This window comes from Zeus faber (assembly GCF_960531495.2).
Source record: "Zeus faber genome assembly, chromosome: 11".
NCBI lineage: Eukaryota > Metazoa > Chordata > Actinopteri > Zeiformes > Zeidae > Zeus > Zeus faber.
The window spans coordinates 23,408,650-23,434,510 of record NC_137205.1 but is presented as its reverse complement, the minus strand read 5'-3'; the positions used below and the strand labels follow the sequence as shown (position 1 = coordinate 23,434,510).

The 25,861-nt window shown below is 44.9% G+C and overlaps 2 protein-coding genes across 4 annotated transcripts in view; both read left to right on the top strand.

Moving 5' to 3' along the window:
- The window catches only part of LOC307237350 (ceramide synthase-like), a gene marked incomplete at both ends in the record, with an annotated part of 12,291 nt that extends 3,915 nt beyond the window's left edge, over window positions 1–8,376 (top strand). The window contains 3 exons of the mRNA XM_080010063.1: window positions 1,290–1,399; window positions 2,890–3,131; window positions 8,321–8,376. Of these exons, the coding sequence (XP_079866189.1) occupies window positions 1,290–1,399; window positions 2,890–3,131; window positions 8,321–8,376 (408 nt within the window). The remainder of the gene's footprint in view (window positions 1–1,289; window positions 1,400–2,889; window positions 3,132–8,320) is intronic.
- On the top strand, window positions 8,343–25,861 carry mvp (major vault protein). Of its 3 annotated transcripts, none has more exons than XM_080009407.1 (18): window positions 8,343–8,475; window positions 10,791–10,957; window positions 12,290–12,485; window positions 13,345–13,468; window positions 13,931–14,062; window positions 14,376–14,470; window positions 14,749–14,985; window positions 15,389–15,520; window positions 16,151–16,177; window positions 20,001–20,207; window positions 20,697–20,935; window positions 21,029–21,226; window positions 21,669–21,813; window positions 22,480–22,691; window positions 23,026–23,142; window positions 23,336–23,462; window positions 24,366–24,554; window positions 25,144–25,861. In XM_080009407.1, the coding sequence occupies exons 2-18, from the start codon at window positions 10,791–10,793 to the stop codon at window positions 25,261–25,263; spliced, it is 2,664 nt and encodes an 887-aa protein (XP_079865533.1). In that variant the 5' UTR covers window positions 8,343–8,475; the 3' UTR covers window positions 25,264–25,861. The 3 variants fall into 3 exon arrangements, with proteins under 3 accessions (XP_079865533.1, XP_079865535.1, XP_079865534.1); XM_080009408.1 differs by lacking the exon at window positions 8,343–8,475 and adding an exon at window positions 9,006–9,073; XM_080009409.1 differs by lacking the exon at window positions 16,151–16,177.

The window sequence follows — 25,861 nt, the reverse complement described above, 5'->3', positions numbered from 1 at the left end:
AAGGTGTCCTGTGGTATCTGGCACCAAGACATTAGCAGCAGATCCTTTAAGTCCTGGAAGTTGTGAGGTGGGTCCCCCATGGATCAGGCTTGTTGTTCCAGCACATCCCACGTACCGGACCCTAACCCCGCCGCTCCATATGACGTAGAAGAAAACATGATTCATCAGAAAAGGCCTCCTTCTTCCATTGCTCCATGGTCCAGTTCTGACGCTCACGTGCCCATTGTAGGAGCTTTCAGCGGTGGACATGGGTAAACATGGACACTCTGACCGGTCTGCGGTTACGCAGCTCCATACGCAGCAAGCTGTGATGCACTGTGTGTTCTGACACCTTTCTATCATAACCAGCATTAACTTTTTCAGTTATGTGTGCATTGCTACTGGCTACAGTAGCTATTCTGTGTGATCGGACCAGACGGACTAGACTTCACTCCCCACGTGCATCAATGAGCCCATGACCCTGTCGCCGGTTCACCGTTTGTCCTTCCTTGGACCACTTTTGATAGAAACTAACCACTGTATACTGGGAACACCCCACAAGACCTGTCGTTTTGGGGTTGCTCTGACCCAGTCGTCTAGCCATCACAATTTGGCCCTTGTCGAGATCCTTTCGCTTTCCCATTTTTCCTGCTTCCAACACATCAACTTCAAGAACTGACTTTTCACTTGTTGCCCAACATAATAACTGTATATATGGCAGTTTTACTTGTGTGAACTTCCCCGATGATTATCGTGATATCCATTAGTCTATATCAGCCAGCCCCAGGACTTATATTCCCAAATGTTTTACATGGAGGTAGTAGAAGTGTAGAAATGAAATAATGAAATGGCCACTTGACTTATAAAATTGCATTCTGCTGTTATTATTGACTTTTATCCTGAAAAATGCCAAGGAGAATAATAATAATAATATTTATCCTGTGGGTTGGATAATAATAATAATAATAATAATAATAATAATAATAATAATAATAATAATAATAATAATCAAAATTATAATAATAATATCTGAAATGCTAGTTGTTTTTGTTGTGTATGTGTGGACGAACCGCTGGTCTATTATTGTTCTATTAATCCTCAACATAATATAATATACTCATTTGCCTTCTACTACAGTATATTAACTCTCACTCTAACCACAGGCCGCTAGTTTCATTTCCTCCATCACATTCTGTCGCACCGTTACCAGGGCAGCAGCTGTTTTAACATCTTCGCCGCTGCTCAATTGATCTTTTTCTTTTCTCCTCTCTGTATTCCATCTCCCCACCCTCCTCCTCCCCCTCCATCAGTTTAACAAGCAGCACACCCTCCTTCACAAAGTCAACGGTGCTCTGATGCTGCTCACTTTCTTCACCTGCCGCGTGATGCTCTTCCCTTATCTCTACTACGCCTACGGCAGGTACGATCACACTGACAGGGCCTGTAGTGCTGGGTTCCCTCAACATAATAAGAGGAATCGTTTATGTCGTCAGCTAATTGTCATTGCACAGAGAACAAGTACTGAGGCAACAAAATGCATTTGACCTACCAGGAGGAGCCGGGGATCGAACCGGCAATCTTCCGATTACTAAACGACCCGCTCTACCTCCTCCGCCCTCCAATAATATCCATTCCCCTGCTCTTTTAATAAAAATGCACAATGGAGATAGTTCAGGAAATGATATCTGAACTGCCTGTACGGACAAGCCGCTTCCTCTCTCATTCAAACACACTTGGAACAGGAGTAAAAATCTATCCAGTGATCGGAAGGTTTTTTTTTACAGGTTATTTTATTTGAACTGTTTACCGATCAAATTGAAATACAATAATTACCATGTTTTCAGACTGGATATAATTTCTATTTGCAGCATTAACAGCCTCAATGAACCTCTGGCCCCGGGAACACGGACACGCTCCCCTTTTAAGGCTCAGTAATTGATATTCGATATTGATTATAACGTTTCTCAAGAGGAGAGGACTTTTGTCCTACGTTGTGAACCCGTTAATCTTCGGTGCCTGGAACGACGAAGCTTCATACTTTCATGGAAGGATTTCAAGGAAAGGTGGGACAAGCGCCTACTGTACAACACAGCGGAACCAAGACATCGGTTTGTTTTTGGTTTAAAGTTCTTTTTTCCGTGGCGAGCTGGTCGGGGGCAGCTCGGTGAGGTGATATTGACCGACTGACGTGTGGAGGAGTCACGGGTCTTCTGGTGTTTACTTGTTTGTTGATTTTTTTAGGTTATTTACCGGGCTTTGAACTCACTCGTGTGTGTCCCGTCTCGCCGTCTCTCTGTGTTGCTGACCGGCGTGTGGCGCGGGAACCTTAAGAAGGGTGTGGTGTTGGGAGAAGCAGGAGGCAGCGGTTCATCCGGTCACCTTCCCCCTAGCCTTTATTCTCGGCTGAACAATACAACAATTTTGCAATTCTTTTTGACAGCGTCATTGCTGACATTTGTTTTTTTCTTCCTTTTTTTTTTAATTTTGACCCCATGATGATCAAACACAAACTGAAATTTTGCTTTAATTTGTCCAATGCATTTCAGTTTCCCCCCTCTAATATATATTGTTCTGTCACGGTATTTTTATAATACTTTTCTCTAACGCAATATTTTTTTATTCATTTCATTAAAATGATCAATTAATTAATTGCATTTAGATTTTTAATGTACGTATATTATCCAATATATCTGTAAGTCAGTCTTTTTTATTTATCTCTCGAGAAACAGTCCAATGCTTCTGTTTTAATTTTTATTACTACCTTATTTATGTAGAGTCAAATCTTTAAAAGAACACACATAAATAGCCCTAACCCTTTTTAAGCCACTGTGCAGAACCTTTAGTTTCCTTTGACTCTGTTCAGCGTTCACTCTGATGCCATTGACCACAGCCCCCCCTGGTGTCTTGCAGGTACGCCTCCATGCCCGTCTACCAGGTCCCGCTGGTGGCCCCGTGGCAGTGCAACCTGGGGGCCTCCTTCCTCATGGCCCTCCAGGTCTACTGGTTTGGCCTGATCTGCAGGGGCGCTTTCCGCCTTTTCACCAGAGCCCGACGTTCCCGAACCTCCTCCAAGACGGACTCGGATGCCGGCCGCCTGCCCTCGGCCAACGGCTACAGCCCCCACCAGCCGGACGGACAGACTGACGCGCAAAGTAAAAGGGTGCAGTGATGGAACAATATGTAGGCTGTGGACCCAGGAAGAGACAGGCCGGCGAGGGTTCATGCGTCAGTCCCGACCCAAAACTTCTAAAAGCCCCCCACAAAAAAAAAAACAAAAAAAACAGGAATGACCTTCCGGGGGACTCCTACTACACGGGGGAGACGGACAGACAACGCCTTCCTCCGCAGGAGGGGTCACGGCAACAAGGCAGCCAGAAAATGTCTCCAAAGCGGGGAAGAATTGACCAATTCTTTCACAAGATGGAAAAAATGGACAAGGAAGTCAATTTGAAGGTGTCACGACCCTCCGTCTCGACGCGGATGGGAGGTCACGTAAACCACAAACCAGACCAAAAGAAAAATAACAAAGGAAACCCAAAACAGTGATCATGCTTGGTTAGACGGCGGCGATTGGCCCTGGATCCCCACAGACCGATCGCTGTGAAGGCCCAGCAGCTCCGCGGCCGTGTGATCGGCCAATCACAGCGGTGGACCAGAGGGAGAGAGACTTTATTGGGAGTTTAAGTCTAAAAACTACCTCAAGAGGAAGCTGAAATCAGGTTGAATGGCAGCCCCCCACCCCCCTACCCCGGGTGGATAAAGGGTGAAAGGTCATGATCGTGGCCTGTATTTAGGAATGCATTACATTGTAAATGGGGGGAGAGGATTGGGCTGCATCTTTCAACAGTTCCCTGCTCCTAAGGGAAAATATAAAGATTATAACCAAGTAATTTATTTTCTTTATTTAATGGAGACGAACAGAAGCCGGTTTTAGTTCTCGCTTTCACTCGCCTGTTTGTTCATTTTGGGTTAAGTGTGTCAAAACACACAGAGCTGCATCAACCACTTCACACCGGATACAAACCCCCCGTTCTGAAGAATAACAGTTGGATTTCCTTTTTCCTCTTTTTCCTTTTTCCCTTTCCTTGTCACATCATCATTTCCATTCGTCTTTGATGTTGAGCAATTGCTTTTTTTTTTTTTTAATTATTATTTTTTTTATTAAATAATTAGCAATCGAGGAGCTTTATGAGGATCAAGAAAGGAGGAGGAATAACGGGTCTTCCAGCGCATCGCTGAAGCCGTGGCTTCGGGTTAAGAGAGGTTCCGAAAAGCTTCTGTGCCGACACGTGCAACAGTTACTGAACGACACAGCCAAGAGCCAAGAACACAAAGAGTCTGCCGGACCTGACGTAGATAAATAAAGTTATTATACGTCGGAAGTGAACGAAACGGTTTGAGTCCTGTGGTTCAGCCTCCGGAGTTGAGTTTTTTTTTTCCAACTCCAGGATAGAGTCTGGCCATCGTCCCCGAACTCCTTGAAACAAACACTTACGACATTATCCATCTTGCTCGGTGTCGTGTTGCTCATTTATTTTGATATTCTGTTCATTTAAATGACTTGCATCTGTTAGTTATTTAACTATATGCTGTATAATAAACTATGTCATGTCCCTGGTGTTCAGTGTCGTAATGAGTCTGTGCTGGATATCCCAGTTACACAGAGTGAACACAGAGAATAAGATGACAAGAAAAGAAACACCAGCCCATTCAGTGTGCTTTACATAAAACACCAAAAGCATTAAGACAAAGTGCAAAAGAAACACATTATAAAAGGACACGGAATACATAAAGTTAAAAAAAAAAAAAATTACAGTGCAGTGCAAGAGATGAATCGAAGAAACCCTGATTAATTAATACTCGAGCAAAGGTTAAAGGGGAACGCCGCAGAATTTCTTCAGAAAACAGTTTGGTTGGTATTGTTGAACATTTATCATCACCAGAGACAACAAGAAGCTTTGGTGCTTTGTCCCGCACCTCCGGCCTATGCAGGCGTGTTTTCTGGAGCTGCTGCATTGAGAGACAACCTCTATGGAGACACACGGAACATTTTGACACAGTCTAGTCTGTCATCTAGTCTGTCTGGGCAAAGGTTACAAACTGTGCATTTTATCAGGTTTTCATTTATGTTTATTTTGATTTTTTTTTTTTTGCACTTCTGCAAACCAAGGTTACGCTTTGGATGTACTGCGGCAATTGCAAAAATACCCTAAAAGGTGAAATATTGCAACGTCAACGTAGTTGTAGTATATCTTCCAACCACTAGTTGCAGCAGTGAGCATCTTGTTCGGGAGCAGCGCGAACAATGCGAGCGGCGAAGAAGGGGCTGACCCTTTGAACGCGGAAGTCATCTTTTCTCTCGCTTAGTTTGGGTTTTTTTTGGGGGGGCATTTACGCAGAGAATCCTCCGAGGTAGTTCGTGTTGTGAAGTGCCCCGTACTTCTGTCACTATTTTGGGGTTTGTGTAGCGCTTTGTCAAGGGCGGCTGCATCTGCCGTTGCGGGGCTAGGACACAACACCTGGCCTTTGAAAACATGCCAGAAGTCACCCCCGGACACCCCGAGAACTCTTTCTCTGATCTGAACTAATAGTTGTTGTTGTTGTTGTTGTTTTTGACGGAATTAGATTATTCCTGCCCCATGCCAGGTACGTTCGTATTGGGAATGGAAGGAGCGTCCACTGTCCACCGCCCGCGCCCGACGTCAGGTGACCCCCCGTTTGTCGGAGCGGACTCCTGCCAGTTGACCCCCCGGTCCGGGCGTTGTTCCGCGGAACAGGTCACCAAAGTGCCGGAGCCCCGGTGCGCCGACAGCACAATACACCCACATCATAAAAAAAAAAAGAAAATGGTACATTCACCTCCTATACACAGCTCCAGCCGGACCCACTCTTCTGACACCAACACGCAATCAAACGAACGCGAGGAGTCGGGAAATCAAACTAAATTTTTCGTTGTTTTTTGTTTACTGAGTCACTCGTGAAGGGCCGAATCCCCACGAAGAGCCAAGTGAGCTGACTTTCCCCTTAATGTCCTCACGAACAATAACTCCATACTCCACGAAGTTATAGCCAGGGTGACTGTGAACAGGACTCCATTTAGAATTACAGCAAACCTTTTGCGGGTTTATTTTCTGACGCTTGAAATGAGACAATTCCGATTCCTGTCGTTAGAGCTGCCTTTCCTCTCGTTTTGCGCTATGGCAACTTTTGCCAAATTGGGATTTATTTGCCGACGTCACATTCAACGGGACCTCATCGAACCATGACGTTGTACTATAACGACGGAAGCGAGGGTTGGCGACGCGAGCCTCTCGCCCTGTGCAGCCGCCCCAGGCACCGGTGCCGTAACGTCGCGGATGGACGCGCCTCGAGAAATCCAGGCGGCGGCCGGCTCCAGTCACGTTCACGACAACATTAACGTCGACTTGTCCCGTCGGCTGTTGTGAAACTGCAAACGCTTTGGCCGAATCCTGAACTTCAGTAAAACAACGTTAAAAGTGTAGTTTCTTGAAGACACCTTGACAAGAACATTTTTTTTGACTCGTTGTTCTCCGCAAAACACAGAATGCATTAATTCTGTAATAATTAATAATCTCTAATAACAATTTAAGAATTGTATGGATGTTACATTCTCAAGTTGAATATTAGATGGTTTTACACAATTTTGAACGAATAATTATTCTGTAAATATAAGTTGTCAGGGCTATTAATAGAATAATAGAATACTTTTATTATTACTAAATTAGTATATTATTATCCCCTATTCATATTATTCAGAAAAAATTCTCAGAATTTTGAAATCGGAAACTATTTGAAACAGAGGAACGGCAGAAGCTTCAATCACAGTTGTATCTTTGAGCCGGTATGTCACAAACACCTCGTAGTTGAAGTTCCATCCAAATAGATCCTCATACCGAGCCGAATTTAGTGAAAAACCGATCAATTTTGACCTAAATCACAGACACGGTCTAATGCATTCAACGCCAAAATATGTCCAGTCCGGTTAAAAGTATCTGGAACACAACAATGACATAAGCTCCCTAATACGGTTGAGGTGCCTTTTCATCCGGTATGTCAAATGCATCTCGTGGTTCAAGTTTCATCCAAACAGATGCACATACTGAGCAGAAATGAGTGAAAAACCGACCAAATTTGACCACAAGTATTCCGCTGCTCGTGTTTGACTGACACGCCAATATTTGTAAGCAAAATGAACGAGATGAGATTAACAGTAAGATGCTTTGTGGCGACACCATACTGTTAACTATAAATGTGCAGATTCCAATTCAGAATGTCCATTTGGACCATGTCCAGTGTGCGTTGCAGACTGTCTCTCTGTAGTGGTTAGAGATTACAAACTATGCGTTTACGTGTGTATGTTCTTTCTTACCTGATAAATGTCTGTAGATCAGTTCGATTGATATTTAATCTCTTTGCTCCCATTACTTCGTGGGATTAATGAAAAATGCGGTAATCCACAAAAACTCGTAATCACCCTGAGTCGAATCCACTCGAATGTACAAGTGAGTGATGTGTACAGGATCCAGCGAGGCGTTGGAAAAATGGAAGCTGTGATATGGTAATTACTCACAGAAATACCACAACGTTCCCCGTATTTCATGGAAAAATAACTTATTCAAGGGAAAAAGTCGCCACTAAAATTGCTGGGTGACACTGTCACCCAGGAAAGATTATTATTCTTATAACGCCGTTCTTCAGGAATATTTAGACTGAACACTGGAAGAGAATCATGCAGCCGTAAGTTTACGTTTGTAACATTTGTGGTTTGTGGTGCATTTCACAGAAACCAAAATACTGTGATGTGTACCCAAAATGAATAAACTGGACCCTGTGTATTGCAGCCTGCAGCTATATTTATTATTATTATTATTATGATGATGATGATGATTGTTATCTGATGGACTTCTATGAATGTGAATCACTTTGTGTTGCATGCTGTGTGTGAAAGGTGCAACACGTATAAAAGTCATAATTATTATTATTATTATTATTTGATTGCCTTCTATTCATGTAAATGACTTTGAGTTGCAAGTTGTGCATGAGAGGTGCGCTACGTATCAAGGTTATTTTAATATATTGCTATGATTATGATTTTGGTCATGATGATTATTATTGTTGTTATTAATATTTAGTATTTTTGCTTATAGAGCGTAATCACCGGGTGTCATGACATTTCACTGCATATATGTAGGACCGTATGTGTATGTATGTGACAAATAACCTCTTGGACTTGAACCGAATAACGTGGCGTGCAATTCGAGCGGCGCGCGGCGCGTCCGGTAAGTTACGGTATCACGACTTCTTTTCCGGGATCCGGCAGCGAGCCACGCCCACCCCGGCCCCACCGTCATCCTGCAGCTCCAGCTGAACAGCTGAGGGAACCCCTTCCCGGACGCCGTGGAGAAGCTTCCAGACGGAGGCAGCCAGAGTAGGGTCCCCCCCGCCCCACACACCCCGAGCACGGCCAGGAGCACGGTAAGAAACGCGGGGCCGGGTCTGAGTCGCCGCTGCTGCGCTTTCCTCACTTCAGACCTGTTCTCTCGCTCTTAAAACAGTGGCGCGCTGTTCCTCAGAAGTGGGCCTCCCGTGAGATCGACATGATGTGGAATTCTCCCACGATCCTGCTTAAAACAAGTGATTATTTGAAGAACTGTTGGACGCAGATGAGGAGCAGGGGGGGAGACTTAAAAATATCTATCTCTCTATATATATATATATATTCCTAATTTCCTCTTTTGTGATGTTTATCATTTTGAGAATTTGACAAAAATCTCATGCGTAAATACTTGGCGACGTGAGACGGGCCCATGTGATTGGCCTGCGGTGGGATCAGCCTCGTCCCTCCCCATGGAAAACACACCCTGACCGTTCATTACTTATTTATTTATTTTTCAGTAAAAATGACTTTATTTTGCTGCTACTCCTCGTTAACTTCCGTTTATGTCTGCATGTGTTTTGTTTTTCTTGCACGGTTATGTCAACAGAAAGCTGTCACTAGTCCGCCCCCCCCCTTCTCGGGAATGAATATACTGTGCCCACTGCTCAGGAAGGGCAAGCCATGATGGGATAAAAGGTGTGTGTGTGTGTGTGTGTGTGTGTGTGTGTGTGTGTGTGTGTGTGTGTGTGTGTGTGTGTGTGTGTGTGTGTGTGTACTTCTTTTATATCAGCAATCATATTGTCACTAATAAAATGACAATTCTTGATTCTGGATCTCAAAGTTAACAAGTAAAAAAACCCAAAACGGTGTGTGTGTGTGTGTGTGTGTGTATATATATATAATATATATATGCGTGTGTGTGTGTGTGTGTGTGTGTATATGTACCGATCTGATCGGGCCCAGTTCACTTTTTTAATCCCTTAAACACGGTTTGAATTCTGTACAAAAAGATGGAACATTACTAAGGAACTTGAAAGAATGAACGGAACCTCATTTCATGATGACTAGGAGTCTGTTATTGTTATTATTATTATTTTTATTTTTTTCTGCGATGTCTCACACACACACACACACACACACACACACACACACACACACACACACACAAACAAACACAAACACAGGCAGGTTTTTACTATCCTAGTAAATACTTTTATGCTGCATTCCAAGTTGATTGCCCATTCGCTGTGCGGTCGGCTACAGTGTCAGCCATTTTGTTGAGAGCTGTACATGTCACACACGTTCTAAAATAATATGAATGTGGGTGGCTTGTTTTATGTATTTACATAGTTTATTCTACATTTGTGTTCTGCTTCCCTCATTGTTTGAATGGATTTCTCGTCCGTCCGCATTTTTACATGTATGTACACAGGGCTGGGCACCGAGCCACTGAGCTTTATTTTTGACAGGTGTAATTGAATGTCTTTTTTTGTGTCGTGTGAGTTGTGATTGTTTTGCTGTAAGACTTAAACGATGAGGTGGTTAAAAAGGAAGGTTGAGAGAAAACGGGCTCCGAGACTTACGCTCTTTGACCGATGAAATATCAATCATGTCGGCTTTATGCTGCCTACCCAGGGAAGGTGTGTTTGTGAGTTCGTACACACAGGGCTGCCTGGTCTGGTCTGGTCTGGTTTTGAAAAACTTGAAACTTCCCTTTAATAAAGGGCGCGGCTGGTTTGCAAGGGTCGGAAACCTTTCAATGTCCACGTTCCACGCCCTGCACTGATATGCTGAGCTGCTTCTCCGGTTATTCCTTTTTCAATGTATCCCCATCTGGTTCAGAATAAAGGAAGTGAAAAGCTGCCGAGCTGATTTTGGGGACGTTGTTAAAGTTACAACAAGAGACTTCTGTCACACCAGTAATCAAGTGGGAACGTAGCAGCAAATACTTCCGACCTGTGTACTAGTCTGGCGCTAGGCTACAACAGAGTTGGGCAAACCGTGGTTGACATGGTAACGTTTTTGTTGATTGTTTCAAGATCGCGGTGTGGTGCCTTTGCTGAACCGCAAATGTTTTCCAGGGCCCGTAGGCCGTGTCTTGAGTCCAGAACTAACGTTTGGGTCTGCTCGAGTTTAAAAGCTCACGAACGGTTCTGAGGGTTTTTCATTTTATTAATTCTAGCTGTTGTTATTCTGTTTACCTATAAAGTTGTTTTGTGAACCCACATCGGATTAATGTCTTTGGAGATTTCATTATATACTGCCCTGATACTGTGGTGCCAGATCACATCTGTTCATATCTGGCCGGCCTGAGGGTTTTGGCCAAATGGTGTTATGATAATGATCATAAGCTTGTTTAAAAGCGTTGTACATCAGGATTTAACACACCTCATCTCTGTGCTCTGGCCTGCAGATGGCGTCTAAGAAGCCAGGGAATCGAGGTTTGGAGGTGGAGGTCCTGGTGGACGCGTCCATCATCCGGATCCCGCCGCACCACTACATCCATGTGCTGGACCAGAACACCAACATCGCCCGCGTGGAGCTTGGACCGCTCACCTACATCCGCCAGGACAATGAAAGGTAGGTAGACAGACAGACAGACAGACAGACAGATAGACAGGAGGTGGGGGGGCAAAAGGAAGTTTAAAGTGTGTGTGTGTGTGTGTGTGTGTGTGTGTGTGCGTGTGTGTGTGTGTGTGTGTGTGTGTGTGTGTGTGTGTGTGTGTGTGTGTGTGTGTGTGTGTGTGTGTGTGTGTGTGTGTGTGTGTGTGTGTGTGTGTGTGTGTGTGTGTGTGTGCCCGTCCTAGTGATGCGTATTTGCAAATCGCTCATCAACACAAAAAAAAAAAATACTAGTTTGTGGATAGGGAGATATTTGTGGATCACGGTACACATTTGTAGATTATCGTCTGTGGGTTACAAATATAAATGTCCATAAATAAGGCATCAAATTTGGGATGTTTTAAACAAAATAATCTTATGGAATGTTCGGAGCGTATTATAATTAAAGAAAATAATGCTAGTCAATAGTTTGTGCCTCTCTTTTGAAGTCTATATGAAAAAGTTAGTCCTGCCTACGACTAAACTGATAAAACTAAGAAAAAAAAAAAAAAAATAGTTAGACGTGCTAGCTCTGCAGACATTTCTGCTCTGTCGTACCGTACAGATATCCATAGGGAACCTTAACATCCAGGACCTGCACTCTGCGCTGTGCCTCTTTGTTATATGACACCCCCCCCGGTGCTCGCCGTGACGACGTCCGAACAAAGGTTGAAATGGAGGTTAAAGCACAGCGTAAAGTCCACCGTACCTCAACGGTCAGGGACCCTACACAACATTCAGGCGTGACGTAGCGGGGATTCAGGTGGAGTCCCCTGGGGTTGTTGTGTTGTGGTCCCAGCTGGAATTGGAATTGATTTATATTAAAGGGCCGCTCTTTCCATAATCCGGTGCTGTGTGGAGAAGATTCATCACCCCAACAGAAACGATAGATAGAGAACAAAAATTGATTTTGGGAATTGGAACAGCAATGTAGGTCCCCCGCAATTGGAAATTAGAAAAAAAAAAATTGTTTTGTTTATTTATTTATTTATTTATTTTTATATATGCTCACGCCTATAAAGACATGTTGGAACAAAAACTTTATTGACATTCTGTGTTAATCAAGTATGTAAGATACATACAGTGAAGTTGTATATGTATGTGATGAATAAACCTCTTGAATCTTGAAGTAAAAAAAAAAAAAAAGAGAGAAACATGTAGCTCGTTCTTAAAATAAATAGGATATTGGGCTTTGCTTCTCCCTGCTCATGACAACTTAAAGAAGGGATCAAAACTAATGTGTTGGAAAAAAATCAAGTATATCAAAGTCAAAACAACAATCAGCCCTGCGTCTTGTCTCCCCACCCCAAGAGTGCTTTTCTCCCCCGTGCGTATGAACATGGTGCCGCCGCGTCACTACTGCGTCATCGTCAACCCCGTCGCCCGTGACGACAACGGCCAGGTCCTCTTCGACCAGTCGGGGCAGGCCAAACTCCGCCACGCTGACCTGGAGATCAGACTCTCCCAGGACCCCTTCCCTCTGTACCCCGGAGAGGCCATCGAGCAGGTCTGTGCACCCCGAGGTCTCATGGTTCTGATCTGGACGGGGTTCAAATCCTCAATTACAAGTACCAATATCATAGAACGCTCTCGGAAAAAGGGTTGGGCAGGTTCTTTTCCCATAGTGATTCCTCCAGTTGCAATGGAAGTGAATGAAGGAACTTCAATGCTCTAATTTCAAAATCAGAAAGTTTAATTGCCAAGTGCAAAATGTACAAGGAATTTCCCTCGGTGCAGGTGCCAACATAGATAAAATACAAAAAGTCAAACTAGATAGAAAATAATTAGACTCAGAACCATGTGGAAAAGTGTATAAGATTGTATTTATTCTAGTATGTTCCCTTGGTGGAGCTACACTATTCTACCCAACAAGGAATCCAGCTTGAGTGGCTTTTTTTTTTCATGTCGAATTTCTCAAAGCATGCAGTGACATGGCAGACTGGTAGACTGCCGTGGCCTTAGCTGTGATTTTAGCTACGCTGTCATTCATGTTTAAGTGCATTCTTTTCGGAGCTGAATGAAGTTTGACCCACTTTGCTTCCATTATCCGGGGCCCCTGGAGGGGTGATGATCTCAGGCTTTTTAAGTTCCATTAAGTTCTATTAGGTTTGTGATTCCTGTTCCATTAAAATCCGCAAGAGAATGAAAACAAGACTCCCTCTCTCTTCAGCAAAATAAAAAGCATCCGCTAGTGCCATGGGTGCGGAGGGTTTTCGGTGTGGGTTGCCCCCAGTGTAAATTGAACTTCTGACTTTCATATTGTTAAGCTCTGGGAGTGTTCTGCTCGGGGGCAGAAAACTCCTTTTTCGCCACACGGAAAAAGGAGTTTTAACGCCCTCATTCTGTGTCTCCTCCGTCCCCCCCAGGATGTCACGCCGCTGCAGATCGTCTACCCTGACACGGCGCTACGTCTGCAGGCGCTGCTGGACTTTGAGGACGGGGAAGGACAGAAGAGGGTGGCAGGGGACCAGTGGCTCTTTGAGGGACCTGGTGGGTTTTTAAACCAACACGGTTTACACCCTAAATAACGTTATGTTATATTACGTCATTTGGCGGAGGCTTTCGTCCAAAGCGACTAACAAGTAAACTTTGTCGGCAGTATCAAACCAACTGTATTTCACAGTCAGTCAAATAAACAGTCTCTTGAAATAAGTAGTACTAGTAGAGTTAGAGAGAGGTTACTCGTTATTATTATTATTATTATTATTATTATTATTATTATTTTTACATTTTAACTAAATATCCATTGACATGTCGTCATTTAGCAGAAAGTGACATTGATATTTCTGGCTTCAGCTGCTCGTTTCAAATGGACTTGATAGCAGAGAGACCTGCAGTTGAATGAACTTAAATTGTGTTTGTTTGTTTATTTATTTATTTATTTATTCTTATTTCTTCTAATTTAATTTTTTAAATTCAGTTATTTGACCTGATTTTCCCGCCTCCAAACAGGAACCTACATCCCAAGCAAGGAAGTGGCGGTTCTGGAAACGATCAAGGCCACAGTGATCAGGGAGAACCAGGCCATCCGTCTGAGGGCTCAGAAGGAGGGAGTCGACAGAGGAGGGGTCCACCGGGTCACTGGTACGCACGCACGCACACACACCCACACACACACACACACACACAAAACTATACTGTACCTTTAGTAAACTTTTCCTGTGCAAACAAAACTGATTGTATTATTTACATTTTCATACATTGCATTACATACCATCTTTACTAGTTTCACGCCCTTGTTTCACCGTGTCATGGACTCCTGGTCATTCACAAAGTGTGTGTGTGTGTGTGTGTGTGTGTGTGTGTGTGTGTGTGTGTGTGTGTGTGTGTGTGTGTGTGTGTGTGTGTGTGTGTGTGTGTGTGTGTGTGTGTGTGTGTCTGTGTGCGTGCGTTCCAGGTGAGGAGTGGCTGGTGAAGAAGGTCGGAGCGTATCTTCCAGGCGCTCATGAGGAGGTGGTCGACATCGTCAACTCCTTCATCCTCACAGATAAGGTGACGGCAGATAAATCTTTCTCCGTCTGTAACTTAAAAAAAAAAAAAAAAATTCTCGCTCTATCTCTTACATTGACATTGCCAACGCAAGTAAACAAAACAAAATGAGGAAAAAACGAAAGTTAAAATGTAATAGTTGCGGTGGGGGGAAAAAAAAAATAATAATACACAAATGCGTGAAGATAACCTAAAAAGAGAGAAGATTTCAAGCAATGCTGTTTAAAATGAACATACAGAAGAGTAAACAATAGCCAAAAATCTCTCTCTGTCTCTTCCAGAAAGCCCTGCACGTGCGTGCCCTGCGCCCCTTCCGGGACTCGGGGGGGAAGGACCGCCGCACGGGGGAGGAGTGGCTGGTCACCATGGACGACAGGGAGGCGCACATCCCCTCAGTGGCCGAGGAGGTGGTGGGCGTGGTGGACGTGACCACGCTCAGCAGCCGCCAGTACTGCGTGATCCTGGACCCGGTGGGATTGGACGGCAAGCCGCAGCTGGGCCAGAAGAGGGTGGTCAAGGTGAGGGCGGGGGCGCTGGGAGAGACACGCCAAAGGGCGTGGAAAAAGGTCGGCTCTCGCTCGGTTGAACCCGTACTGGATACTTGGACAAAGTGCCGTTGAAATGCTTCCTAAATGTATTTCAGGTATTAAAAGCGAAAGCATTTGTCTGAAACGGTTTACGTAAGTGAGTAGAGATACTTGAAAAATGTACTTAAATACGGTTACAAAATACTTGCTTTTCACCAGAGCTGTGAAAGGTTGGACTGGTGCTAAGCAAGTTCAATGTGATTTCTAAAAAATAAAAATAAAAAAAAAAGCAACTTGTTACTGCTGTCATATTAATTTATTGCATTAATGTATCAACAGACACATCTCCAGTATTTATATTTTCAGAACGTAACAGCGTCTCTGTTCTCCACAGGGTGAGCGCTCCTTCTTCCTGCAGCCCGGGGAGGAGCTGGAGCAGGGCATCCAGGACGTGTACGTTCTGTCTGAGGAGGAAGGGCTCGTTCTGAGGGCGGTGGAGGCCTTCAACGACACAGAGGAGCAGGAGGTGTGTGTGTGTGTGTGTGTGTGTGTGTGTGTGTGTGTGTGTGTGTGTGTGTGTGTGTGTGTGTGTGTGTGTGTGTGTGTGTGTGTGTGTGTGTGTGTGTGTGTGTGTGTTAAAATTGCCCAAAATTATTATTATTAAGGGCAATTTTAGCATCTGCACCATTTCACAAGGTGACTTTGCAAATACTTAGAACATGCATTTCCCAGTTTAAAGATGGATAATGTAGAAGGAGAAGTTTGGGGTGAGATTTATTTTTATTTATTTTTTAGTGAAATGTTAAGAAAATCAAGGGTTTAAGAAAATGTTGCAAAAATTCACAGAATCACCAACTCAAAAATAATCTGCAGATTTCTTTCCTTCATTGGATAGCTCTGTGTGGGGAGGTGTGAAGGTGATTGACATAGAATAGAATAGTCAGCAGAGGAGAGGAAGACCAAGTGAAGGGACTAAAAGAGAGTGGGTGAAGATGCTTGATGTTTAAAAGAGGAAGGACGAGGCTCCCTGGTGTGTTGGTCTCTTCAAAAACCTCATTTCATTCGGTATCATTAGTTTGATTTAACCTGTTAATTTGTTTTGCTCTTTCTCCTCTCTGCTCTTATTGTTTACTCCTCCTCCTATGTCTATCCGCAGCAGAAGGACAGAGGAGAGAAAAGAAGGGTTGGTTGCTCTCTTGGATTAGTTGTTCGCCTGCATTGGGGTGGACAGCCTGTCTGGTGAAACCAGTTAGCCACTGGAGATTTAACCTCCAATCAGCACATACCACAGCTTTCCAATGACATTCCACAACTTCTGAGCCAAACCCTGCAAACCCTAATGCACACACGCATAATGGAAATATTAAGTCTTTTGGTTGCCTCGCGTCATCAGGGATTTTAATATTTGGCATATTGTGAGGCACCATTTTGCAGTGCCAATTAATATTTTATATGAAGCTATAACCTAATATTTCTCATGATAGGAGGTCATAAGTAGTCAAATATTATTTGAAACGCATTGGTCATATATAGCAACGTAAACAACAGTAGAATTCTTAAATACAGGGTTTGGAATATACAAAATACATAAAATAGTGTTGCATCATCATTATACATTTTTCTGCTCTAGAACTTGTGAATGTCAGTGGGATATTTCCTTTCACAGAAGATTCAGGCACACAGTCTGGGCAACACTTAATCACAAGACAAATGTTTCTTTCAAGCCCCTACAAGGAGTTCCTCACTATTTTGTTTTGATGCAGCTCTATAATTAAGAGCAAATTTCAAAATTTCTATCTGGTTATAAAATGTTCCAAATGGTCAAATTTTAACGCAAACCGATTGTGAGAGAAATGATGAGTACTTGTTCTCTGTGCCTGTGCTGTATCGCTCGTTTTCCCCCACCACGGAGGCAGAGTTGCACTTTGCAACTTTTCTCAAACTCCTTTTCGGGGCTTTCAAACACAGAGGACACACAGCAGGAATTGGTGGCACAGTGTGCGTGGATGTCTGCGTATGTATCTCAATGTCAGGGATGGATTTAAAAGTTTGTTTATCTACTCAGACAGGCTGGAATGGATCCTCTAAGCGATGTCGTCATTCAGGATGTCGTTTTGAGCAATGTTTGGACTTTGTCTCACTCTAACTATTGACGGCATTTTGACATGAAAACGGTCACCAATTTCAATAAGCCCAGTGGGTTTAGAGAGATGTGCAAAGGCAAAAACCTTCACGTTTGAAATGCGTACGACACAGACGTGCAAGACAATTACGTAGAACATCCAAAATATAAAACACTTTAAATCCAGAGGTCCTAATTTGGGCAACAATGGCATCAAAGATGACCCCAATGTCACAAAGTCTTCTAGCCTGAGGTATTTTCAGCCACAAGCTGATTGGCTGAACCACGCCTGGCTCTCCACCCTCAGTCGAGGCCTCAAACTAACCCCCGAGTTGGTTTCGGGGGCGCTGTGTGCTTTTGAGAGATGCTTTTGTTCTGTTTTGTAATTTTAAACATTTTCATTATTATTTTCTTCCATGTCTACATTCATTTCAGTTGTGTATTTTGTCTTCTTGGTCACAAAAGGGGGGCTCTGTGGCTGCTGCTGGTAGATTGTTTGCTGAATACAAGGCTTTGAAATAGATCAAGACAAGATTAAAATTATATCATTTTCAGGGAATATCCAAAGAAAGATGAAAGCCACTGTAAAGGCAAGCAGCTAGGCTTGCCCGCCTCCTTCACAGGTCTGTGAATTTTCACCTCAGGTGATAAAACCAGCCGAGCGGAACCAGAGATTTTTTTCTTTTCTGTTTTACCTATTATGTCTTTCTTTTGTTTCCCGGTGAATGACGCTCCTGTTGACCTTCACTGCACCATCCTCCTTTCCTGATTTGCTTAACCCACTCCCTTGGTTCCTCTTTCCTTCCCTTTTTCTCTCATCCAATAATATATAACCTTTGTTTAACTAGGAAGTCACATTGAGATTAAAATCTCTTTTGCAAACGAGATCTAGCCTAAACAGGACCAACATCATCAACCAAATAACAGGATGACAACAACAAATCACAATAGTTCCAACAAAAAGACATTACATAATACAGTTAATAAACAAGGCAGTGGCATTTGTTACGTGTTTGTTAGTTGAAGCAACTACAGCTAACAGTGACCACTTCCATTATTCTATGTTTAGAATCACTTAAAGAGATAAGCATCTCAAGTTTGAGCTTGGCCTGGGGATCGTTCCAGGACCTAGGGGCGTAGTAGAACAGGCTTGTTTTGCCAACCTCTGTTCTGGCAGAAGGCATTTCAACTGATGCCATTTGTGCGACCTAAGATCATGGCTGCTTTGCAAAATTTAAAACCTCAGGTTTAAGTAAATAGGATGTTTGCCTGAAATAATCGTACAAATTAGAATGTTGCGGCATTGTAACCTAAGCAGAGAGAGGGATGACCGTTCGACCGTGCTGTATAAGGTACAATGATGGGTTCTGAAGCTGTAATTAGTGACCTACCTCAGGGCTGAGTGATACAGGGGGTTTAGTTTGGACACGGTGATCGGTGATGCAAACCTGTAGATAAAATCAGCAAAATCAATCTGAGACAGAAATAGGCCAGCAACTAAGCTGATGATGCCATGGAAAAACAGGACTTTAGTCTGTACAGAAAGTGTGAAATTGAAATTTCTTAGCGAGATCATCATGAAGTCAATATGGCATTTAAAATAGACTTTTGTCTAACCAAGTTTTTGCAGTTGTCAATGGACTGAATAGAGACACCATCAAAGGTTGTAAAAACCAGTTTATTGTAGAGAGTTGGCAAGTTGGAATTAGCCAGAAGCAGATAGAACATGTCATGTCTCCTCAGTGTGTGTGTGTGTGTGTGTGTGTGTGTGTGTGTGTGTGTGTGTGTGTGTGTGTGTGTGGGGATGCCGGTTTTACCTGTGCTCATTAGACCAACCAATGAGTAACAGGTATGCAGCCACTCTGATCCCAATCTCCTAGCTCTAGGTCAGGTGTGGCTGCTCAAACCACACCATCCCCACACCACATACCCCCAATACCAAATTGAGGCCGGGGGGGGGGGGATGCTTAAAACAGACTCTGACACAGGTTTCCTATACCTAATAATAAAAACACAGACTCTGAGACAGGGAATTTAACTGGTCCCCTTCCAGAGGACCTGGTTCCCCGGAGCAGCATGGTTATCCGGCCTCCATCCCCCAGGCAGACTACAGACTGCCCCCTCCTCCCCTCCGGAGCATGGGGCCTCGGGCTACTGTGCTGCCTGGTGAAGGCTTTGCCGGACTTGGCTGTTGCGGGGGCTGCTTGGGGGGGTGGCCTGGCTGCCGGGCAGAGGAGGTAGCTGCAGACGGTTATCCATGGTGGTTGCTGCGGCTGCTTCTCCTCCGTTCCTCCACCTGCCAGTCGGGAAAGGGTTGGTGCTGGGGCCACCTGTTGATCCGCTGGAGGCTCCAAGGCGTCTTCAGATGGCCCCTCTGTGTCCCTTCCCCATACAGGAGAGTCCCTGTACAGGTGCCAATGTGGCAGTGTCTCCTACCACGTGCCACCCAAGTGGCGTGTTCTGGGACCTCCGGCACAGAGTCACAGAAGACGGGGGGTTGTAAACACCAGTTTATTGTAGAGAGTTGTTCAGTTGGAATGAGCCCAGGAGCAGATAGAACATGTCATGACAGGGCTCCTCTCCTGAGTGAGTGTGGGGATGGGGGTTTTACCTGCTGCTCGTTATACCAACCAACGAGCAATGGGTATGCAGCCACTCCGATCCCAATCACCCAGATCCAGGTCGGGTGTGGCTGCTCAAATCAGACCATGCCCACACCACACTCGCCTTCATCCTTTATTCTTTTCTCAGTGCCTCCCCACGGTCCCCTCTCCCCCGCGCCCTCCCACCCCACCCCGCCCTCCACCCCCACCCCTAGCTCCGGTGCATCGCCACACTAACTTTTCTCACCCACTTTCTCTCTTCCCCCTACTCCCCCTGCCAGCGTGAAGAGGTCTTAGGAGAGCATGAAGGGGATCCGGCGAAGCGCTCCCGATCCAGTGGCCTCCTGCGTCGCCCCGGTGACCGCTGGATGCTGCGCGGCCCCATCGAATACGTCCCCCCGGCCACCGTGGAGGTGATGCTGAGACGGCAGGCGATCCCGCTGGACGAGAACGAGGGGATCTACGTCAGGGACATCAAGACGGGGAAGGTGAGCGTCTCCGGTCTTCTCTCTCTCTCTCTCTCTCTCTCTCTCTCTCTCTCTCTCTCTCTCTCTCTCTCTCTCTCTCTCTCTCTCTACCTCTCTACCTCTCTACCTCTACACATACATAAATAAATTAAAAAAACCTGAACCGAGAAGGCTTGTTTTTTCTGTGTATGTATGTCTGTTGGGGAGAAAGCAAATGGGCATTAATGTAAAGTTGTCAGCTTGTAATGATATCCAGCATTGCAACAACCAAGGCTATAGACTGAAGGAGTAAAAATACTGATGTGAAAAGGAGGGAAGTGACCCAAGGGCATTACTGTTGCCATGGTGAAAAGTGAGCAAAGTAGTGAGGGCCAACCAATGACTATCTTGGTGGACAGCCTCATGACCCTATTCCCTCTTCAAATTTTTTTTCTTTGTTTTTTGTTTTCTTTAACTTTTAAGAGCTTCACTCTTCAACACGACTCTTCATTTAACCCCTCCCATCTTCAGGTGCGTGCGGTTATCGGCCACACCTACATGCTGACCCAGGACGAGGAGTTGTGGGAGAAGGAACTTCCCAAGAACGTGGAGGAGCTGCTGGCCTCCTCCCGTGACCCCGTGGCTGACCGCTCCACCCGTCAGGCTGACGCCATGTCCCCCTCCCCGAGGGACAAGACCAAGGTGGTGTCCTACCGGGTGCCCCACAACGCATCCGTGCAGGTCTACGACTACAGGGAGAAGAAAGCAAGGTAGTGCCGCCGCCATGTTGGACTGATTTCTTGTGGTGGGAAGACCTTCCTCCAGTCCCTCTGTGTGAGACCTTCTTTTGCTCCATGCCGCAGGGTGGTGTTTGGGCCAGAGATGGTGATGCTTGGACCAGACGAGCAGTTCACGGTGCTGTCTCTGTCTGGGGACAAACCCAAGAGGGCCAACATGACCAAGGCCATCTGCCTCCTGCTAGGGCCCGACTTCTTCACCGACATCATCACCATCGAGACGGCCGACCACGCCCGCCTGCAGCTGCAACTCTCCTACAACTGGTGTGTGTCCGTGTGTGTCCGTGTGTGTCCTTTTTAAGGAAAAACTCTCCAAAGCCAGCAGGAAAAGGAATAAACCTTGAGAACAGACATATAATGATGATCTTGCATAATGGTGAGGAGAACAGTGAATTGGCAGATATCTACATGACAATAAAAACAGTAAAATGGAAAAAGCCCCAAACTACCAGTTACCCATATAACTACCAGTAGTAAAGTGGAATTGGCCAGCTGCTAGTTAGACGTTAAAGTTCTCGGAGGTCAGTGAAAGGTTTACTTTCTCAAGAGGAAATTAGACATCCAAGCTTTAAGGCACTGTAGATATCACAAACAATAAATTAAAATCAAATGTTTAAGAATACGTTGAATAACAAGTAAAAAAATAAAAATACAAAAATAAAAATAAAACACCTTGGAACCTGATCCTGGCCTTTCCTCTGCTCAGGCACTTTGACATCAAGGTTCCTGCTGGTCTCGATCAAGCTGCCTCCTTGTTCTCGGTGCCCGACTTTGTGGGAGACGCCTGCAAGGCCATCGCCTCGCGCATCAGAGGAGCCGTGGCCTCGGTGCAGTTTGACGACTTCCACAAGGTCAGAGATGAGAAGACGTCTGTGTTGACAGCTAAATGAATTACAGTTGTATTTATTACAGCATGGATATGTCCGAGAAACAAAGAGTCACACACTGTCTTCCCAGCAAGTATGAGTCTCCTACTCTGCAGCAAAGGGATTTGTACACCCTAGAAGTTGCTGTCGGCCTCCCTGGTGGCTGCAAAAAGGTCCTTTGCGAATCAAAGTTTCAAAGTTACATTTTTAACCTGGTGCAAATCTCATCAGTGCAGATAAATAGTAATAAATCAAGTTAGACGAGTAAAAGTGATTACAACCAGGTGAAGTGGCTCAAAAGAAAATATGCAAATTTAAGAAATGTTCACAAAAATAAGAACATTTGACAGGAATAAAATGAAATAATAAGCAGAGAAAATGTAGAGATTGTGTAAAGTTGCATCATAAGGTGCATGTTTTTATAGAGTCAATGAGACGGCCATGGAGCTAAACGCAACATTTAAGGTTTTTAAATTGTAGTCCCACGAGTCACCACTAGACGGTGGTATCTCACATAAGAGCAGATGCTGTGACAGGAAACTCTTTATAACGGGTGATCATGTACATGTACAATATTTTTTTAACATTGCACGGTACCAGAGGCTGACTTTTTGTTGGTAAAAACATCCCATCCCCTCTCCATCTGATCAGAACTCCAACAGGATCATCTGCTCGGCCGTGTTCGGGTTCGACGAGAAGCTGGCGGTGCGGTCGAACCTGCGCTTCAACCAGAACAACCTGGTGATCAGCAGCGTGGACATCCAGTCCGTGGAGCCCGTGGACCAGCGGACCCGCGACGCGCTGCAGAAGAGCGTGCAGCTCGCCATCGAGATCACCACCAACTCCCAGGAGGCCACCGCACGGTGCTGCGCACGCACGCACGCACACACACACACACACACACACACACACACGCACACACATTAAGTCATTTAGGGGAGGCTTTTATCCACATGACTGGCGTCACATTTACTTGTGATGTTCATTTGAGATGATGTTTGAGATGATGTTGATATAAACATCAATGTGTCATTTATGATGTCAGATCTCTGTTCTATATCTCAAGCGGAATCATTAACTGCGGTTTATCTATCTTTATCGATCTATAATACATGTCATCTGATGGTAAAGTTGGGGTGATATCTTTCTGAAAGTCTCTTATTATCAGTGTGTGTTTTTGTGGCGGTCTGATTTCAGGCACGAGGCGGAGCGTTTGGAGCAGGAGGCGCGAGGAAAGCTGGAGCGACAGCGAATCACCGACCAGGCCGAAGCCGAGCGGGCCCGCAAGGAGCTGCTGGAGCTGGAGGCCCTCAGGTGAACGCAACGACGACACACTGCTGCTCCCAGTGTCTCCCAAAAACCATGTCAGATAATGTGTGTGTGTGTGTGTGTGTGTGTGTGTGTGTGTGTGTGTGTGTGTGTGTGTGTGTGTGTGTGTGTGTGTGTGTGTGTGTGTGTGTGTGTGTGTGTGTGTGTGTGTGTGTGTGTGTGTGTGTCCCCCCTCCAGTGCGGCGGTGGAGAGCACGGGAGCGGCCAAAGCGGAGGCTCAGTCTCGTGCGGAGGCGGCTCGTATCCAGGGGGAGGCGGCCGTCAACGAGGCCAAGCTCAAAGCGGAGGCTCAGCGCATCGAAGCCGTACGTCCCCGCTCGGATACTGAGGCCGTTTTTCAGAACTGTCAACGCAAAGAACGGACTTCCCGTTAGTTCCTCGGGAAGGAAAACACGGTCGCGTTTCTCTTCGTTGCTTAAATGAATCGAGTCCAAGTCGCCAACAGATGCATATTTTTAAGGGAACGAAAACGCGTCCAGGCATTGTTGGTGTTATTGGCTTTATAGGAAATATGGGGAAACTGCATATGGTAAAAAAATAATAAAAATACAAATCTGTGAAATTGGGTGGGTGGAGCCTTTGCCGTGAAGACGGCCTCATGCTAGTTCACAACAATGTGAAGTGCAGACGAGTAATGTTATCGATTTCTATTAGATATTATTCATACATTAGGCGCGGAATTGGCCAATTTCTATACAAATGAGACTTGATCTCTATCAGTGAAGGCAAATTCTAGAGTCTTTGATCGTCCAATTAAAAGACAAGGAAACCAGGCGTCCTCAGCCCAAAATCTTTGAAACAATGCGAATGCTGCAAGGTGGTGCAATGAATGCCAAGTAGTCCCGATAAGTTATCGATCGTTTATTTAATCTCAAGAAATAATTTAGGAATCCTTTTATAGTGTGGGCTATAAATGCTAATATATGCAAATTCACTGAATAAATAAATAAAATAGACCAATTTAAAAAGTAAAAATAAATTACATCTAAGCAATTTTCTTTATCAAAGAACCAATGCAAATATAAAAGCGATTATAATTAATTTATGATTAATAATTAATTGATTATGTGGAACTCTACCGTCAAGTGTGTTTGCGAGCTATCAGTATTACACTAATTGTGTGTGTGTGTGTGTGTGTGTGTGTGTGTGTGTGTGTGTGTGTGTGTGTGTGTGTGTGTGTGTGTGTGTTCTCTCTCTCTCTCTCGCAGGAGGCGGAGCTGAATCGCCTGGCCAAGGCTCGGGAGCAGGAGCTGACCTACAAGAAGGAGATCAACCGGATGGAGGTGGAGAAGCAGCAGAAACTGTCCGAGATCGAGGGTCAGCGCTTCGCCAGCATGGTGCACAGTCTGGGCAGCGACACGCTGAAGGAGATCGCCCGAGCCGGACCCGAGATGCAGGTAACCCAGTCCCACCAGAACAAGACCTACGACTTTATTCAACTCAGGGATGTCTCATCCTTTCCTAAACGATCGAGAAAATATTGAATCTCTCATACGCCGAAGGCCCCCTGTGTATCCTGCCTTCCAGGTCTGAGGCTACAGGGTTTTGGTGGATTAGTGGCCTCTTGGTGGTAGTGTGTCCATGAGTTGTCTTGAAATGAGGCCTGTTCTGAAATGAGGATGACTTATACATGGGCAGAAATGCATGACCATATCTTTCTCTACGGTACATTATGTTGGCCACCGTAGCAGACGGGGTAAAAGTGGGGAGTAAAAAAAACATTATAATAATAAAAATAAAATATAATAATGTGCCGGAATCTAAAGCAAACTCCCAAATCAAATGCAAACGGATGATTGTATAGAAACCATGTGAGGGAAAACTTAACATCCCTCGATTTAGTTTCCAAAAAGTCTGATAATATACTGGCAATTTAATTATGCAATGTCAGCATTTTAATTTTCTTCTTAGATTTGATTAAAATAAATAAAAATAATCAGGGCTTATTCTTTTACATCTAAGTGGCTCTCTCGCTCTCTGTCTCAGGTGAAACTCCTCCAGTCTCTGGGGCTGAAGTCGACCCTCATTACGGACGGCTCGTCTCCCATCAACCTCTTCACTACCGCCAGCGGCCTGCTGGGGGCGCTGCCTGGCCAAGGCCAGTGAGGCGGGGCGGGTGGAGGATGAGGGAGAAATGAAGAAGGGAAAATGCCCGGGGGGGGGGGGGGGGGGGTTGATTAGAACATAAAGTTTAACTGACTAATTTCCTGCTTTCTTTCCCACATGCAGCGTTTCAGGTGGTTGGTTGGCTTAAGTGGTTTAAAGTCGGTTTGAATGTTAAAATGTGTTTACATAGTAACTGACATCGATGTCGAGATGATTGTCACTGGTGGGGGAAAAAAATAGTTCAAAACGAAAAAAACTGACCAGGGGGTTGAGATTCGTTGGGTTGTGGTGGCATGTGATGAAGAAAATACTAAAAGTTGAAGCCTGGTGCCTACAGAAGACGCTCCTGTCGCTGCTCTCCCGTTCGCCTCTTCTCGCCGACGCCCACAGAAATGTGCGGTTACTGCTTTGCCCTTTGTGAAGGAACGAGGCGCTGATGTCTTACAGGAGGACGCGACCCTCCCGAGTCCTGGGTGTTTGTGGCTGAGATGCAATAAAACGGGGTTCTGTGCCTTTTCCCGAAGGGATTTGTTAGGATGGAAGAAAAAAAAAACACCTTCTTTATACTCTGAATGTTTTTGAAGTTCATTAAAGCACT